The sequence below is a fragment of the Solanum lycopersicum genome, chromosome 9 (assembly GCF_036512215.1).
Source record: "Solanum lycopersicum chromosome 9, SLM_r2.1".
Classification (NCBI taxonomy): domain Eukaryota; kingdom Viridiplantae; phylum Streptophyta; class Magnoliopsida; order Solanales; family Solanaceae; genus Solanum; species Solanum lycopersicum.
In genome coordinates, this window is record NC_090808.1 from 40,567,995 (window position 1) to 40,588,846 (window position 20,852).

The 20,852-nt window shown below is 34.7% G+C and overlaps 1 protein-coding gene across 1 annotated transcript; it reads right to left on the bottom strand.

Annotated features, from left to right (window-relative positions):
• Positions 1–14,060: 14,060 nt before the first annotated feature.
• On the bottom strand, positions 14,061–14,834 carry LOC138338512 (uncharacterized). Its single transcript, XM_069289477.1, has one exon. The coding sequence runs from the start codon at positions 14,832–14,834 to the stop codon at positions 14,061–14,063; it is 774 nt and encodes a 257-aa protein (XP_069145578.1).
• Between the last annotated feature and the right edge of the window lie 6,018 nt (positions 14,835–20,852).

Here is a 20,852-nt window from a genome sequence, read left to right on the forward strand (position 1 = left end):
TATCTAAGTCTATTACAATGTCTTTAACAAAGAAAAATAAACAAAATTATATCCTCAAATCAGCAGATGACATACTACAACTTTCATTTTATGAATGCTACTATTTAAGCTTTACTCCAAAGACTCCTCCCAAAATTCCATGTATATCATTAGAGATCAGAAAAAATATTTAGTACCTTAGAATTAAGTAAGTATGGTTACATGCAAGTAAAACCATGCTAAAAGGACATTTGAATAAAAGCATGCCATTTTTAGAGAAAACTTCATAAGACACGTATAATAGTCACTTACAAGTCATCATAAGCATATATAAGTCATATTCCACAATATAGCATCAATATCATTTCAAAACACATAAATGTGAGACCCTCATACGAAAGGTTATTCAAAGGCTCACTTGAGTGGATATGAAGTGGTAGACCATACAACCCCTTCACACACACTAAAGTGATCTAATGAGTACGTACCTAAGATAAGATTATTCCCATTTCATCATTTAAACTACGTATGTAGAATTACTCTATATCTCACTTAAGTAAGACATGAAGAGACCACCCATACACCCTCTCCAAGTCTACCTAAGCAATCCTTAAAGCTACTACAAATATGTACTTTTTCATTAACATACCATTAACTTAAGTTATAATGTTCATTAAACCATTTACAAACATTCAACAATTAGAGGCTTCATATAATAGTTTTGGAGAATACCTAGGGAACCTACAAATTAATATCTTCAAAGCCTACTCTTGCAAAGTCTAGATAGTGTCCCATTCCACTACCAAAACATTGTAGTACTTTTACAATACTAACATGTATCCCACATGATGAGAGTAGGCAATAACTAACTTAGATCATACTATCTAGTCATCGAATCTGGAGACTACCCTACTTTCGATGGAGGGTGTTTCACTTGCTAAGGGTAGAACTGGAACACATCCCATGTTGGCACATTGGTAAGGAATATTAAGGGTTTCTTTGTATTATATTATTATCTTAAGAAATGTAACACCCATGCATACTCACTCGGTCCTAGCCTTTGTTCTAATACATTAATTTAATCAAGGAGGATATGAATAGGTAGCATATAGAATTCATAACCAAATCATAATACACCTCACAAAAGGGGGTCCATTAGGAATGCCACACAATGGTTTAATAGGATAGCTTCATGACTTTACTAAGGATAATTTCATGTCGTTCTATCTAAAAAAACCCAAGTCCATCATTCACACAAGAAGGATACCATTAAGTCTTTCGACTTCAATGATATTAGAACCTTCTATCTATTTTTAAGGTTCCATATAAATGACCATCTTAACTATGTTAAAGATTATATTAAAATTATACATATACATTCATGACAAAGGTGCTTTAGCCTACTAAGTAAAGAGTCATATTCTTATTTCATGTATAAAGTAGAGGGACGTTGGTCTACAAGGAATAGACTCACATAATTCATCTTATCACATGTGCAATCACATTCATGTAGCACATAGGGACAACAAAGTATAATATAATTCACCCTACTCATTCCATTATACTCTTTATCATAATACATCGTAAGACTCATCGTGATATCCCGAGAGCACACCCTAGCAGGTATGCTACTCTCAGAGTGCGATGCAACACACTTGACCTCTCACAGATATAGTACATGTTCTTTGACATCATTCATTGCATACATATATGAAAAATAGTGTGGAATTAAAAAATTTCACACGAAATATATTATAAATTCTTTTGTATTAAAATCATAGGAGAATACTAAGTCTAAGCATATGGCAATCTTAGACTCAAGAATGTTTCGGACATGGCCCATACAATACGAATATTGAAATACTTATTTTCTTAAAATACTTTGAATTAAAGAAGTCTAAAAATAGTTATGCCCTCGAGTGAAGTGAGGACATACTTCAACATGCTTTAAAGAGTACAAGCTTTCATGCTTCGCTTCAAGACGCTTTCCACCTACACCTTTAGATATAACAAATGTATGGAATTAGTACAATGCATGTACTAAATATGGCATAATGCATAAAATCATGACAAACGCACATTTACGAGAAATGTGCTCTTTTTTATTAGAACATCATATCAAAAGTATAAGAACCATATTGAAGCACCAAAAATCAAATTTAGAAGACAATACATGTCATATGAAGTTAATATCATTTTATCACATCTTACAGTAACATTATAGTGAACTTCACTATTACCTCACTATAAGTACAAGTAAAACTTACACCTTAAAATATAGAATGAATAAAACATGAAAAACACACAAACATGAGATCCTACTACCAAAGGTTATCTTATAAGGCTCACTTTTGTGAGTAATGAAGCGACTGCCCATAAAATCTATGCACGCACACCTAAGAGATCTTTTAGACTACCTAAGATAAGACTACTATCACTAGACACAATAACACATAGGTATATATAATATTGCATTATCCTCCTATAGATTATCAAAAGACTTACTTATGTAATTCAAGAATAGAATGCCTATACCCTTTGTCCAAGATTACCTAAATAATTGTTAAGAGTACCTATGTTTAGATCATGACTACTTTATCAATTTTCTTTCCCTATCTAGAGTTATTCTTAAGACTTCCCTAGGTAGGACATGAAGTTACCATTCCTACGCCCTCTTCATATGTTAATAAAGAAACCTATAAACTACAGTAACTAAGTACTCATTCATTAACATAGTTTCCAACATTAGTAATTATCTTTACTATTTCATTAACAAATATTCATCACATAAGGACATTCAAGTATCGGTCTTAAAGAAGACCTAGGGACTCACTAACTAACATTTTCAAAGCCGAATTGTGCAATGTCTAGATAGAATCCTATAAAATCACTTAAACTTCATAGAACTTCTCATATACCAAAAGATATCCCATTTGATTAGAATAGGCAACAACCGACATAGACCATACTAGCTAAGCATGGAATCCAAAGTCATGAACCGAACCCGATTGAGGGTTATTCTACATTCAATGGTAGAACTAGGACACATCCCATATAGACACATAGTTAAGGAATGTGCAGGGTTTCTTTATACTCTAGCCTCACCCTTAACTAGAGGTACTTCCGAACCATACTCACACGATGCTAGCTTTTGTTCTTATATAGTATTTCAATGAAAGAGTACATTAAGAAGTTTCATATCTAGTTCACAACAAAATCAAATTACACCTTACCAAAGAGGGTCCACTAAGGGTACCTATAATGGCTAAGAGGATAGCTCAATGACTTTCCTAAGGATTATTTCATGTCGTTCGAGATAATAAAACATAAGTCAACCATTAACACAAGAAGGATACCATTATGGCTTTCAACTTCAAGGATATTATAACCTTCAAACAGGGTTGAAGGTTCCACAGAAAGGACCTTCTTTACAATGTTCAAGGTAACATATCAATCACACATTGAAGACTAAAAAGCTTTAGCATATTAAGTCAAGAACTCATATTCCTATTGTACATGTATCAAGGGACACAAATCTACCAAAACAAGACACACACATATTTCACATATATATATTATTGAAGAAGCACAAAGGTATAACCAACATCTTCTATAAGTCATCCTACTCAGTACTATAGTATCATCAATATAATTATCACAAGTATCATACAATATATCAAGAAAAATCATATTTCAACATCAAATAATCCACATAATGACTATACTATAGTCTAATAAACACACATCATCAACTAGAAATACTCATGCTTTAACTCCAAATAAACACATAAGTCATCTTGACATTGATACTTTCAACATATTCAAGTTATACCTTGATAAAGCCATAATACAAAAAGTAATGACGACGAGGCCACATTGTTTCACAATTCATCAATTAATGCCGACAACTCCACTTACAAAAAACCATACTCATGAAGTCCATAAACGGCATCGAGGCATTAGTGAGACCAAATGACATTAAGAAGAACTCATAGTATCCATATAAGGGATCAAATTACATTTTTGGTATATCCTCATATCTGACCCTATTGTTGTGATACCACTATCTCAACTCAATCTTATAAAAGTAGCGGATCCCTTGAAGTTGATCAAATAAGTCGTTAATCCGAGGAAGAGGATTCTTGTTCTTAATATTGACTTTATTTATTTGGAGATAATCAATGCACATTATAAGGGACCCATCCTTCTTCACAAACAATATCGAAGGACCCCATAGAGAAAAACTAGGTCTAATAAATAATTTATTTAGTAACTCTTTGAGATGAGTATTAAACTCTTTCAATTTGGCTGGATCCATTTGATAAGGAGGAATAAAAATGGGGTTAGTATGCTGTAGCAAGTTAATACCAATATCAATTTCTCATTCGGGAGGAATTTAAAGAAGATCATTAGGGAAGACCAATAGAAATTCCCTCACTAAGGGGACCGACTTAATGGGAGGAACTGCAGAGTCTAAATCTTTGACTCTCACAAGGTGGTATAAACACCCTTCAGAGATCATTTTTCAAGCTTCTAGGCAAAAAATGAAACGACCTCTAGGAATAGAATTTTCCCCATTCCACTTTTAGACGGGTTCAATTGGAAAATTGAACTTGACAATTCTTGTTCTACATTCTATTGAAAAAAACAATCATGCAACTAATCCATTCCCAAAGTGACATCAAAATTTACCACATCAAGTTCTACCAATTCACCATGAGTAACTCAATTAGACGACATTATAGGTCAATCTCTATTTACCCTTTTTGCAGCAAACAAATTCACGCACCGGAGTGGATACCATAAAAGGTTCATTTAGAATATCAAGCGAAATATAAAGCGTACTAGCTATAGAGGGATTAACAAAACATAATGTAGAACCCGGGTCATCTAAAGCATATACATCAATAGTAAAGACTTGTACATACTACTAACCACATAGGGAGAGCTCTCTTCTATCTTAGCTTCCCTCTTTTCCCTAGACAGAATATATCAAGAAAATCCTTCTTTATAATCTCCAATATCAATAGACCACCCCTTAACGACATATTGTCTCTTTATTGGATGTACCATGTTTGGGCCACGTCCTTGAGTAGGTAGGTGGATAACTCGGAATTATCACTAGTAGTCAACCACATAGAATAGAGGATTTTTTTATTAATGAACTCTTGGGGATATTCCTCCACCTTGGACCCATAGAATGTACGGGATTCATCCATGTGGAATCCCTCAAGCGGGAGGCCATTGTACTAACATGTTAGTTTCGTAAGGATACAACCTCCCAATCAGCTAGGGCCTTCATGGCTTGATCTTTAGTAGTGACTGTTTGTGCTTGAGTAGTAATGCCTAGGGTCATTTGGAGAAGGGATGCCCTTACGTCCCCATCAAACAAGGCTGGAGGATTGGCCGGAGCTTAATCATCATTAGTAACTTCTTCAATAGGAAGATCTTCATTTCAACCGGGAGGAACTCCCGTATTAGCAATATCTTCTGTCACATCCGGGTTTACCCCTTAGACATAACTAGCGTTGTCGTCCTTTTGAAGTACTAAGACTAGTCTCTTAGATTGATATCTTTACATTCATAGGTTGGAAAATGCGGAAGAATTTAAAACATTCATTATCTCTACTTAGAGGTTTACATAGTCCTCTACATACACATAATATATATTCATATCAAGTATACATAGAACCTTCATATAGGAAGGTTACATAGCCTTCTACTTTTATTGCGCATACATATATTAAAATATAGAAATAGTCTTAGTGATTGCTCATCTCATACCATTTGAATGAATATCACAATATGGGCATAACCCTTACATTAATTCAACAAGACCATGTATAGGTCGTACAAAAGTACAATATTCAAATAAAAAGGAAAGGAATGATAAAGTCAATAAGCTCATAACAAAATCCAAAGCTAGAAGATTACATTGCCCTCGAGAGTTGAGGACCTACCCTACTTGGATGAAAGGAAGAATCCAAGCCTTCAATAATGACTCCTCCCAAAACTCTTCAACGACTCAAAAATAAAAAAGGTTTGGAAAAAAGTAAATAAAATGGGGTTAGTACTCCACATTTACTAAGTATGATATCGTATGAATATAAACAAGAAAAACATGTAAAAAGGGACTTTTTATCAAAACATGAATTTTACAACTTTAGGGACTTAATGCAAAGTCCAAAAAGTTATATCAACCAACCGACATACTTGCTATCATACAAGTAATACTTATCCCAACACACTTGCAACCAAGATTTACTACAACCCTAACATCAAGAAATAATATCACAAGAATGAATAAGAGTTAAACATATCATAATAAACAAGACAACTACTCAGAAGTCCTTATCAAGTAAGCAAGTGCAATGACCAAGAAAATCCCAATAACCTACTTAATCAAGGATCCTCAACAACAAAACATGACCAATGTCCAACTTTACATATCAATGCATTTAGACTAGCATTTCATCACAAATTATCATTATAATCCAAGGAATACTTATAAATGGACTAATCAACATATAGTATTAACAATGTCACATGGTCTATATATACACATCATATATAAGAACCTCCTCCAAAAAAATTCCCCAAGGCTTGCTAGAGCAAAGTCTAGGTAATAACCCATACCCTACCTAGACTAAGCTAGACCCCTTAGGTTATCCAAGTTAGAGTTCAAGTCCTTTAATTTATTTTAACTTTTAGGAACATCATTCCCTAATCTATATAGACCACATGAGCTAGTGTGGAATTAGGTGACATAAAACCCTACACCGAAAGTAGGAGGATTACTTGCCAAGGTAGTACAAAAACATGAAACATAGCAACTACTTCGATCGACTAGCTAGTATTCCTATGTGTGCAACATAGTTCAAGAACTAGCAGATTTAGTTGGGACCCTCTTTATGCGCCGTGCATTATAGTCTCCTCAATGGTAAGAGTAATGTAGTGCTCCTACCTTCCCTATGTAGGAAGGGACGCTTCTCTATCTAGTTCACTTGGTGCTAAGCTAGAGTCCCTTTTATTTTTCAAATGTCTTTAAGCCTTTAATTATCAATGACAAATTAATTTAGGCCATAGGTTTTACCCGTTGTATAATCATCATCAGCAATAGCTCAATAAGAATTGTATGAGTATAAGTCCTTTCAGCACAATTCTTATAAGTGAAGTTAACATTTTAGCATCCCATAACATATTAAGGCACATTGATAGTTTCCACTATCCTTATAGAACATACACCTTAATAAACCTCACAAAATAGTAAATACATTTAAATTCAACATCATATAACCCTATAATTCTAATATAAGGCATACTCAAAATGTAATATCATGACTTAACAAAAATAAATCATAATTCGAAGTAAAGATAGAGATTCTAAGGCTTACCAAGTATTCCTCAAAGTCTATCCTCAAGGTTTTCCCATGAACCCATAACTCAACCCAACTTGGGGAGTACTATCATCACACAATGATAACCGATAGACTAACAAATCAAATTGCATCTCTATAACACAATTTATCATTAGATCACAACTTGAGACAATGTACATAGGCTAATTTCATATTATAATTCATAACCTAAATAACATCTCAATAACTAGAATGATAGGCCTATAATTAATCTTAATTTAATCATAATAGCACTATAGGATAGTAACCAAATGAACAACCAACTCAATTTAATGATCACTATACAATATATGTCAAGATCACTACCTAGGGTAAGGGTTAGAGAATCATATTCTTCAATTTAGACCAATCCATCAACAATAACCATAAACAAGTTAAATAACATGTTGATAAACTCAATATAACCCTAAGAATTCAATAACAACTCAAACCATAACTTCAATTTCGTAATTGGATGAAACTCATAAGAAAACTCAACTTTTTGAAATCTATTATGAAGGAACCCTTTCAAGAAAGGATCTCAAAGGTGAATAGAACCCATACCTTAATTATTTGTCAAAAACTTGATGGTGAATTCGTCCCTTTCAAGGCCCCAAATTCTAGTTCTTGCTAGCTTTCAAATAATGAGTTCATGTAGAGAGAGAAATAAGATAGAATACAGATAGTTTATTTTGAGAGTTGTTTTTAGGTTAATTTGGGTTGAGGTTATTTATAGTCGAACTAAGTCAACTTAAATAATCATCCTTTAATCCCCAATTACCTCTAAACCATTTGATTAATTAAATGAATTTATTTACAACGTGCAAAAATTTGTAGACCTCATCGGCGAGACCCCGATCGACGGACCGTTGCACTATCTACGATCCGTGTTGCACATCCGTAAGTTTGGTGAGAGACAGGTGCAAGCAGGGCCTTTTTAATTTTTCTTATGTGTAGGATGACGATGAAATTGACGCCTCATCGATCCACACACGGACCGATGCTTACACCTATGCACTCCCTCGATGAGTCCAGAGACTGCATGTGAAGGGACCTTCTTCACCACCGTATGTGTGGGACGACGGTTGCATCGATGCCCCGTCGATCCACACACGGGCCATCTTCTCTCTTATCGATGCACATTGTGAGGTAGTGCTGCATAAAACTACATGGGTTCTCCTCCAGGTCCCTTTGTTTGTCTTTGATGAGTAATACCCAAACGTTTCAACCATGGAACAACTCAAAAACCCATTAGCTACCTTTCAACCTCATTTCGTACATTTCCAACTCCTAAAAGTTAGTCAAAACTTCTAAGGCGCACTAACAACCCTTGCAACCAACTTCCCGGACGTTTTGGACGTTTTGGTTCTTAAACCTTGTAAATAACCTATATTCATTAAAAATGGACTTAGAATAGTGTGTAAAAATTATGACACCTATGTTAGGCTTTACAATGAGTCTTGGATTTTCAAGGTGTTACATATTCATCAAGTCTTCGTGCAGCTTCCCTTTGAGTATTCATAGGTATCTATAACCACAATAAAAGGTATAGGTGAAAGCACACATGAAGTACACTCTAGAGGCACAACTTTGGATTTCCAAAAAAATGAAAATTTCTTTGGAATCATATAGCTTCTCAGTCATAAATGTTGAGTGGTTCACAATTATGAATAAGAACAGCCTTAGGCTTGATTTAATGAAACAACAATCCTAAAGATACTCAACCTTGTTATCTGATACAATGTTCTTCACATCCGGGGAGCAGCCCCTAGATGTAACCTGTGTCGTTGTCCTCGAAGAAGACTAAGACTAACCTTTTAGCATTCCTCATTACATCTCATTGTTTAAATTGGGGGAAAATTTAGAACCTTTGATATACATTAATTCATGAGGTTTACTTAGACCTCTCTTTTACACATAATATATCCATATCGAGTATACATAGACCTTTTGTGTAGGAAGCAATACAGAGGCTTCTACTTTTATTTCACATCTATAATATAGAAATATAGACTCATATGACTGTCTTGGATTTTTTTCATTTTAAAATATCTAAAACGAGTTGAACATAGGTCGTAACCCATACTTCATTACAACAGAGGCCTCATATAGGCATACTATCCTCTTAGAATTCTTCATCACATTTCATAAGTTAAAAATGTAGAACAATTAAGACATTTCTTCTATCTATCATTAGGTTTACATATACCTCTCCCATACACATAATATAAATTCATATCAAGTATACAGAGACCCTTCATTCAATAAGAATACACAGTCTTCTACTTTTAAGTCAAATATATAAGGTACATAACATAGTCTTAAAATGGATGTCTCATATTAAACCATCTAAACAAGAGTATAACAATTGGGCATAGAAACCAATAAATCCACATATAGGCTATACAATATTTAGTACTCAAATGAAAGATAATGAACAAAGTGTAAGACTAATTAACATCCAATGCTAGAAAGTTGCATTGTCCACAAATTGGTGAGGACCTACCACATTTGGAGGATGAGGATCCAAGTCTTCTTCAAATGTCATCACAAACCCTTCAATGATCGAAACCTAAAATGTTGGGGGAGGGAGGGGAGGAGAGACACAATGTTAGCACATCACTTGTACTAAGTATAGGACCATATACACATATAATGTACAAATCATGCTTGAAAGGGACATTTCATTAAAATATGCTAATTTACTTTGAAAAAGCCTTATGCACAATCAGGAAGAAATACAAGTCAATAGTCCATATTAATCAAGTCAATACCATGTACATCACAAGACAAACACTATTAAGTCTAATGAAGACAACATGTATATCAACATTACTGAGCACATGACATGACAACTCTATCATCAAGTCATAATATCAACAGGCATGTATAAGAGTTCATAACATCATAACCGAACATGACCATCGCACATATACCCCTATGAAATCAACTAGTGCAATAGACAAGCACAACCATGTAACCTTACTCAACCAAGTAAAGTCAACAAGAACCATAAGCAATACCAAATTTCACATACTATATCATTAATAGTAAATATCATCATACTATAAGAAAAGAGACCAACCACATTTTGATATGTGAAATCAACATCAAATAATGTCATTAACATGTAAGATCAACATATACATATCATTTCCATTTATAATCATATACTCAATAAGAACATCATTCAAAGATTCCTTTCAAGGCTTAATAGTTCAATATATAGGTAGAATCCCATTCCCCTACCTAGATTAAGTCAAACCCTTCATGTAATCCTAGTTAGAGTCTACTTTATAACATTATTTTACTTACGGGAACATCTTGTCTTAACCTAGTTAGACCACATGAGCCAATGTGGAATACATTATTATGGAACGCTACATGGAAGAAAGGTGGACTACTTTCCAAGGTAGATCAATAACATGAACATAACATCTACGCGGATCAACTAGTTAGTATTCCTATGGTGGAAACATAGTTCAAAAACTAGGAGATATAATTTTGGACCCTCTTTATGCTACATGCGTTGTTGTCTCAAATCTCACGAGCTCATTAGTGATCCTACCTTACTTATGTGGGAAGGGACACTCCTCACTCTGTCATAAGCTAGAATCCCTTTTGAAATATCTTTCATTAATTAATCATAACTATGTTTAGGTAATGGGGTCTATACCTTGTATAATCATAGTCATATATCAATATGAATTGCATGAGAACCCCTTCATTATAACCCTCATAGGTGAGATTAACACATTAGGTTCATTATATCATAGTAAGGCCAATAGGTACTTCACCACCAAACATATATCAATACATATTAAGCGTAATCTCACAAACACATAATTCAAGACATTTTATTTCGACATCATACAAAACCAACTCAATATTATCATTAGGTATACTTAAAGATAACTTCATCACTAAACACAAGAGATCATGATTGAAGTCTGAAATTCAAATAATAAAACTTCCACAATCTTCTTCACTAGCTATAATCATAATCTAACCATCAATAATCCAATTCAGCCAAAAAATGGGTTTAATATCATCAATCAATAGTAATTATCGCAATAATGAAGTCAAGTGAATCACTACCAAGCAATTTTCATCATTAGTTTGTAGCCTAGGGTTTGGGACTTAGATCAAATTCGTGATTTACTTCAAAACGTAGGTTAATTAATATAGAACTAGCATAATTGGATCAAAATACATCATAATATACTCATAATTAAGTTTCATAGAGAAAACTTGATATTTATAATCCCTATAACCCCCCTTTTATTAGTATTCAATGGAGTTTCTTTGGGAAAGAGAAAGAAAAAACAAGGAAGAACAAATGGGTTTGGTGAATTACGAGAGTTAGGTCTAGTTTAATTAGGCTAAGTCTTTGTGTAGTGGACCTTAATTAAATTAATTGAACCTCCCTTAACCCTTAATTAACTAAATAAACTTTTGATTAATGAAATGAATTAAATAAAACAACATAGCCAAACAAATACCTGACCTACAAGACCCTGACTGACGAGCCATAGGTCAGTCAACAGGCAGTGTGGCCTCCGTGCTGCACATCCGTGGTTTTGGTCAAAGACTTTACCAAATGAAACCTTCAACTATTTTCTAAGTCTTCATTAACGGAGGCATCAATTTTCTAGGTTGGTAAAGAACACTCGTGTTGTAAGCATTCAATAATTCCAACCACCTTCTTTGTAGGAGATTTAGATCTTTCTGATTAAACACATATGGGAGACTCTTATGCTCGGTATACAAATAAACATGAACATCATAGAGTAATGCCTCCATATTTTAAAGGCAAATATTTTTAAGTCAAGATCATGAGTTTGATAATTCTTCTCATACACCTTAAGCTGTCTAGAAGCATAGGCTACTACATTCCCATGTTGCATATGCCACATCTCAAGCCCACTCGGGATGCATCATAATATACAATGAAGCCCTTGGTACCCTTCAAAATTTCAACACCGGAGCGGAAGTAAGCCAATATTTTATGATTTGGAAGCTTCTTTCACATGACTCCGACCACTCAAATTTAACACTCTTTAGGGTCAAAGTAGTAAAGTTAACTGCAATGGACGTAAAACCATCCATAAACCTCCTATAGTGTACCGCGAGACCCAAAAAGCTCCTAATGTCGGTTGAAGTCAATGGCCGAGGCCAATTCTTGACCATCTCGGTTTTCCTTGGATCAACCTCAACTCCCTCACTAGAGATGATATGACCAAGGAATGTCATTGACCTCAATCGAAACTCAAATTTTCTAAACTTGGCAAATAGTTGATTATATTTAAGCACTTGTAATACCAATCTTAAATGATCCCTCTGATCAACCTTATTTTTTGAATATACTTAGATTTCATCAATCAATAAAATGTTAAATCAATCTAGGTAACTTTAAAACACCTATTCTTGAGGTCCATAAAAGCCACCGGGGGATTAGAAAGACTAAAGGACATTACCAAGAACTCATGGTGGATATATCGATTCCGAAATACCGTCTTTGGTATATCCTAACCTCTCACCCTAACTTGGTGATACCCTGATCTCAAGTAAATCTTAGAAAATTTTGTTGCCCGTTGAAGTTGATCAAACAGGTCATTAATTCGGGGGAGAGGATACTTGATCTTAATAATAACATTATTGAGTTTGCGATGATCAATGGACATTCTAACGGACACATCATTCTTTTTCACAAATAACACTCGTGAACACCATGGAGAAATAGTAGGACTAATGATGTCTTTGTCTTGTAAGTTCTTGAGTTGAGCCTTCAACTCTTTTACTTTGACCAGACCAATCCGATAAGGAGGAATTGAAATGGGGTTGGTATCCGTTAGTAAGTCAATACTAAAATAAATTTCCCGTTCTAAAGGTATTTCGAGAAGATCATTAGGAAAGACCTCCAAAAATTCCCTTGGCAATAATTAATGCACATTATAAGGGACTCATCCTTCTTTTTCACAAATAACACCAGTGCACCCCATGTAGAAACACTAGGTCTAATAAACTCTTTGTCTAGTAAGTCCTTAAGTTTAGCCTTCAACTTTTTCAATTCGGTCGGATCCATCCGATAAGGAGAAATTGAATTGGGGTTTGCATTCGGTAGAATGTCAATACCAAAATAAATTTCCCATTGGGGAGTGATTCCAGGAAGATTATTAGGAAGGACCTTAAAAAATTCTCTTACTACAAAGTCTAACTCAATGGGAGAATTGTTGGATAAATCTTTGATTCTTATGATATGATTTAAATACCCTTTTGAGATCATTTTAAAAGCCTTTAGACAAAAGATGATATGACCTAAAGAATAGAATTTTCACCCTTCCGTTCTTAAACGGATTCATTTGGAAAATCGAACTTGACAATTCTTGTTCTACAATCAACGGAATCAAAGAAATCATGCAACCAATCAATCCCCAAGATAATATTAAAATCGAACATATCAAGTTATACAAATGCAACATTAGTAACTCTATTGGGAAACATTGTAGGAAAATTTCTATATACTTTGATTGCAATTACCGACTCACCTACCAGGGTAGTTATCATGAAAGGTTCCTTTAGGATATCGGGTAAAATGTCAAAGTTTCTAGCTATTAAGGCGGCTAAAAAATATAATGTAGCACCCGGATCAAAGAAAGCATAGACATCAATAGAGACTACTTGTCACATACCGGTCACCATATCAGGAGAACTCTTTTGTTCACCCCTTGAGTAGAGTGTATAAAGTCGATTCTTCTTTGGAGCATACATATTTGAACAACTAGTTTGATCTTTCCCACTTCCTTTGTCTTGCTTCGTAAAATTTAGGCATTCCTTGACCTTGTGGCCACTCGAGCCAAACCCAAGGTAATCCATCCCAACTAACCAATCACCATAATGCTTCTTGCAACACTTCCCACAATTTAGCTTGTTGCTTGATGAACCAGTACCTCCTCCCATTTGAGACATAGGGTTAGACACCCTATCATCACAAACCTTGGGAAATTTTGTAGGAACTTTTCTAGAAAACCTCCTCTTTAATCTAGGCGTGTATTGGATGTAAAGCCATCCGTTAGAGGAACCACTTTCATAAGCTTTGGACTTCTTGGCCTCCGTACTCATTCTCCTCCACCTAGTTCCTTTAACTTTTTGAGCATAAACCATGAGATGAGGTAAATTTATATTATCATGAAGCATAGAAAATTGACATTCTTTAATCTTGTAATCAGACACCCCTGCTAGAAAATGACTCATCTGTTCGCTTGTGTTTGAAACAAAGGATGGAGAATACTTCGACAACTTAGTAAACTTCAAAGAGTTGTCGAGTACACTCATACCTCCTTGACGAAGGTTGATGAATTCTTCCACCTTATCTTCCGTCATCTCTCTAGGAAAGAACCTTTCAAGGAAAGCCTTCTTGAGGATCTCCCAAGTCACTGGACCACCCCTTTGTGACATATTATCCCTCCATTGAACATACCATTTTTGGTACACATCCTTGAATTGATAGGCTGTCAAACCGACCTTCTCAATTTAGGTCGCACCCATTGCATAGAGAATCTTATAGACCTTATCAATTAAATCTTGAGGTTCCTCATCCGACTTTTACCTGATAAATATAGGTGGGTTCATTATAGTTAAGTCTCTCAAACGTAAGGTCATTGTTTTAGCATGTTGAGGTACTCGTTGTCCAACCTCTGTATTTATTTGGGTTGTCATACATTCAGAGGTCATGACTTGGGTTCAAGGTAGATAGTTTGCCCGTATATCTGGATCAGTCATTGGTTGATAAGCATCAAGAACTTAATCCCCCATAGAAACTTGTTCAAGTGGAGGCACTTCACTTTCTTGATCTTGCACATTAGCCACTTCTTCCTTGGTCCTTCTAAAACCTGTTCTTAGAGTATTCATACCTATAAAAACAATACAAGGTGTAGGTGAAAGAACACAACAAGACTCTAGAGGCATGACATAGGTTGACAAGAAGATGAGAGTGTCTAATCATCACATAGCCTCTCATTTATAAGTGTGGCTGAATTCAGATTTATGAATAAGAATCTACATAGACGTTGTTTAATGAGACATCTTTTATATATGTATTCAACCTCATGCTTCAATACAATGTTCGTCACATCAGGGAATGACCCCCTAGATGTAAGAGGCATTGTCGTCCTCAAAGAGGACTCTTAGCATTCGCTATCACATTTCATAGGTTAAAACACAATAATATTAAAACATTTATTCTATCTATCATGAGGTTTAAATAGACATTTTGCATACACATAATATATATTCATATCTAGTATATATAGACTTTTTGTATTAGAAGAATGCATCGACTTTTAATTTTATGGAAAATGTATAAGATACATAACCTAGTCTTAAAACAGATGTCCCATAATAAACAATCTAAACATGAGTATAACAATTGTGCATACACCATACATCAATACAAATAAACCCACAAACAGGCTATAGAATCTTTAGTTTTCAAATGAAAGTGAATGAACAAAGTGTCTTTAAGACTAATAAACATCCATTGCTAGAAAGTTGCATTGTCCTCGAAGTGGTGAGGACCTACATACTTGTAGGATGAGGATCCAAGTCATCTTCCAATGTTGTCTAGAACAATTCAACGACCGAAACCTAAAATGTTGGGGAAAAAGGGAGAGAAACCGGATTAGCACATCACTTGTACTAAGTATATGACCGTGTGAACATATAATTATAAAAATGGACATTTCATTAAAACATGCTAATTTACTTTTAAAAAGCCTTATGCACAGTCAAGAACCAATACAAGTCAATAGTATATATTTATTAAGTCAAGACCATGCACATCACAAGATAAACCATATAAGTTTAATCAAGTCAACAATTAAGTTTGGGTCGATGCAACGAGGAAAATGGTTTACACTTAACTAAATGTATTATTACTTTGTATAAGCAGACTTCTTTCCAAAAACAGATGATTAAAGGGGGGGGGGGGTTGTGAAGAAAAAGTCTTTTAATATCTCTATGTAAAACAAGTAACTAGAGTAAAGATTTATTTTCTAAAAATTATGAGAGAAACTAAGGTATAAGTATTACAATAGGTTCATAACGCCATATTCCAAGTTATAAAAATTCTTCCCTAGTGTTTTGCATGCAAAGTGATAATTTAGGTATCTCAAAATCCTAAGTCTGTCATTTAGAGAATTTCACCAGTTAAAATTCACGTAGCTCTATTTAACCTTAGTTCATTTTAAGTCTGCATTAATTGGTAGTGTTTTGACATTTGTTTCTAATGGTTGATATTGTTGTCTAGATACTTCCTAGAGGGATATATTATGATTAAATATTTAGTAAAATTTTGTAGGTGATGAAAGCTTTGATTAAAGGGTAAGTTTGTTCTGTTATTTGGCTTTAATTTCGAAATGATCTTGAGTGGTATGGTCCACCTTATTGGTGGTGATGTTTACTTGAATTGTATGAATGTAATGTTAATTTTTTATTTTGAATGAGTCCATACAGGCTTTTTATGTGAATTGAGTTGATAATAATGTTATTCTTGTTCAATGTGCCTTAATGAGCTATTATGTGAAGTAGGCGAGAGAGTATGCTTAAATGATGTTATTCTTGTTAATTATTTATGAATCTTGTTATGAAAAGTATGATAATGATTATATCTAAAGGACTTATATGATTATGTGAAGCATGTAATGTGTGTCATGTGATGAATGAAGTTCTAGGCATGTATAGAAGTTAAATGTAAATGAAATGATGCTTATGTGCAAGGTGTGCTCACATGTACACATAGTAAGACTTGAATGAATGAATGAATCTATGTTATGTCCAAAAGGGGATCTTTGGGGTGAACGCTCTTTGTGAGTTGAGATAATTTTTTTAGTAGCAACCCCATTACATCCGATAAGATTTCTAATATAGGTCGGAAGATTAATGTCCTTCATGAGTTGAGTTGTTGTATTCGCTAGATATTCTTAACTTATAGTTTATAATGTTTAGAATCCGTAGAATGTTATTCCTAAAACCGGGAGGATATGAAGAAGAGGTGGTCACACTTCGTGATTTGAGATGTTCTATTCCAATGTACCTCTTGAGATGAGTAGATCGTTAGTAAAGAGTGAGTTACTTAGTAGCAATCTCCTAATCCCTTAACTATACGCCCGCATAAGTGTAAAATCTAAGAGAATGACCTCATTCTAGGCAAGTAAGGATCCCTCATCCTAAAGGTGTTAATATTAGGATTCCATGTCTAGCTCTCATGGTCTATGTCGGTTAAGCTAACTCCCACAAAATAAATGTGCTAAGTCTTCTAAAGAAGTGTTATACTTAGGGTAGATGGTGGATTGCGATGATATTTATCCATTGCACTTTGTAGGCATTCTGAAAAGGGAGTCTTGGTGAGTCTTATTTGAATCAAATGAACTAACTCTTCTAAAATAACATACTAATTAGAGTAGGTGGTGGTATGGGACGCTATCTATCCATTGCACTAGCTAGGAGCTTACGAAAGGGGAGTATTAGTTCCAAGTCTTCTCAAAGAGTGTACTACTCACGGTAAGTGGTGGTATGGAATGCCATATACTCATTGCACTAAGTAGACATTTCGAAAGGGATTTCTTGTTGTGTTGTTGTGAGTTCTTCTATTGTATTGCTATTGAGTGGGTGCTTATTTTTCGAGGTGAGTATGCCAAAAAGGAGGTAGTCTTGAGGGTTTCTTTGGTGTGTATTGAAGGAGTAATATGTGTACTTCCTTCATGTCCTACCTTAGTGAATCTTAGGATGACCATAGATTGGGAAACTCTGACAAAAATTATATTTTTTTCCTCATTGGCAATACATTGGTGGTTCACTACTTTGTAGTCAGTTTAGTTCACTGTAAGGGTCAAATGAATTCACCGTAGTTCGGATCACTTTACTGTAATTTTCTTCTTTTGGTTAGAATTATGGAAATCCTTCTGTAAGTGTTAAATGATATTCCTTATGATATTTTGCTTCTATATTATTAAATGTTTTACTTCAATGGGCATGAAAATGTGTTTGATACTAAAATGTCCCTTTTTGCATGTTTTTGGATATGCCAATCTTAGTACATTGTTTAGTACTAACCCTATATTTTTTAACCTATCAAAGTATAGGTTTTGGAATCAATGTTAAGTCAAATGGCAAAGCTTGGGAAAGTTCCTCTCAAGAAAAAGTTTGTCCTCATATATCTTAGTGCATAATTCATAACTTCTTTGATTCCTTATGTTAAGACTTATTATGTAATTCCATTTAATATAAAGGAGTGTCTCCCTAAGATATTATGTCCTGTATTTAAGTTGGCTTGTGACGATGAGATTCTCTAAATATTTATGAATGACTAGTTTTTATTCAATGTCTTGAAATTTTTTAATTCCTCACTTCTTTTCATGTCTTATGTAATGAATGATAGTTATAGGGCTTGTACAAGACCCCAAAGTGTAAAGTACGCCTTTCCACGAATCGAGGGTTCTCCCTAACTTCTAGGGGGTACTTTCGGGTCGTGACAGACTTGGTATCAGAGCATAAGATTATGGAAAATAGTTTAGGATCTAATAAGTGTCACAAGCTATGTCTAGTAGTATTTTGCTCATTGGTGTGAGTCGTGAAACATTTGTGGACAATAGGAGTAATTTTGAGATAATCTATTCATTAGGTCCTTGAATGCCGCCAGAGCATTAGTGCGACCGAAAGACATAACCAAGAATTATAATTCCCATAAATAGTACGAAAGGCCCTCCTTTGTATATCCACCCCTCTCACTCTAAGTTAATGATACCCTAACCTTAAGCCTATCTTTAAAAAAAAATTGGCCCCTTGGAGTATGTCAATTAAGTCATCAAATCCAGGCTGAGCATACTTTCTTAATGGTGACCTTGCTGAGTTGGCGATAACCAATACACATTCTCAAGGACCCCATCATTCTTCTTCACATAAAAAACTAGAGCTCCCCATGCTCAAAAACTACATCTTAGAAAACCCTTATCTAGTAAAGACTTAAGTTGAGCCTTCAACTATTTCAACTCGGCCAGTGCAATACAATAAGGAGGAACTGATATGGGATTTGTATCTTGTACCAAATAGATGCCAATGTCAATTTCCCATAGCGGAGTAAAAAGGGTTATATGGTATATTTTGACATATCCCTAGTGGGTTTGGGGTGTCAGCTTATGAAACACAGGAAGGTTTAGCTTATGCCTCGATGAAACAAAAGTTACATGATATAAATAACACTACTCATGACATTCATTTAGCTGTCGTGGTATTTTCTTTAAAAATTTGAGGCATTACTTGTATAAGGTTCCTGTTGATGTTTTTATCGATCATAAGAGTCTCCAATATGTGTTTACCCAAAAGTAGTTGAATCTCCGTCAAAGAACGTGGCTTGAGTTAAATCTAAAAAGGGAAATATTTTGGTGGAAAAGTCTAAAAAGAGACAAAGATAAAATTTCCCACTAAGTGTCCGAATTGCCAAAAAGTAAATGCCGAAAACCTAAAGTCGGGTAGATTACAACAAGAGATCCAAATTCCTACTTGGAATTGGGAAGACATCAATATTGACATTGTAGTAGGCTTACGTAAGACCCAAAAATCCTATGATTCCATATGGGTGGTTGTGGATCGGTTGACTAAATTTGCTCACTTTATTCCCATGAAGTCTTAATATTCGGCTGAGGATTTTGCAAGAATATTCCTATATTAGATTGTGTGCCTCCATGAGATTAAATTATCCATCATATCGGATCGAGGTGCACAATTCACATCTAGCTTTTGGAAGTTGTTCAAAAAAGGATTAGGTACTAGAGCGAAGTTGAGCACCGTTTTTCATCCCCAAATGGATGGTAAAGTGGAGCATACGATACAAATCCTTAAAGATATTCCTTTAGCGTGTATATTGTATTTAAAGGGATTTTGGATAGGCATTTACCTTTAGTGGAGTTTTCCTACATCAATAGTTTTGAATCATTTATTTACATCGCTCCTTATGACGCCTTGTATGGTAGAAGGTGTAGGTCTCCTATTGGATGGGTAGAAGTCCGTGAGCCATCACTTTTTGTTCCCGAGTTGATTTATTTAATTTTTTAAAAGGTTCATATCATTAGAAACCTGTTGCAAATGGCCTATAGTAGGCAAAAGTCTTATGTTGATAATAGAAGAAGGGATTTGGAGTTTGTAGAAAGTAATAAGGTGTATTTGAAAATTACACACATGAAAGGAGTGGTTAGATTTGGCAAGAAAGGGAAATTGAGTACTCGTTATCTAGGATCCTATGAAATCTTGCAAAGGGTTGGTAAGGTTGCCTATGAGTTCAAACTTCCTAGTGAATTGGCTTTGGTTCATTCGATTATCCATGTATTAATGTTTAGAAACTACATCAGTTTTCTCTAGTCCATTCTTCCTATTGAGGGATTGGGTGTCAAGCATAACCTCTCCTATGAGGATGTTCCGGTA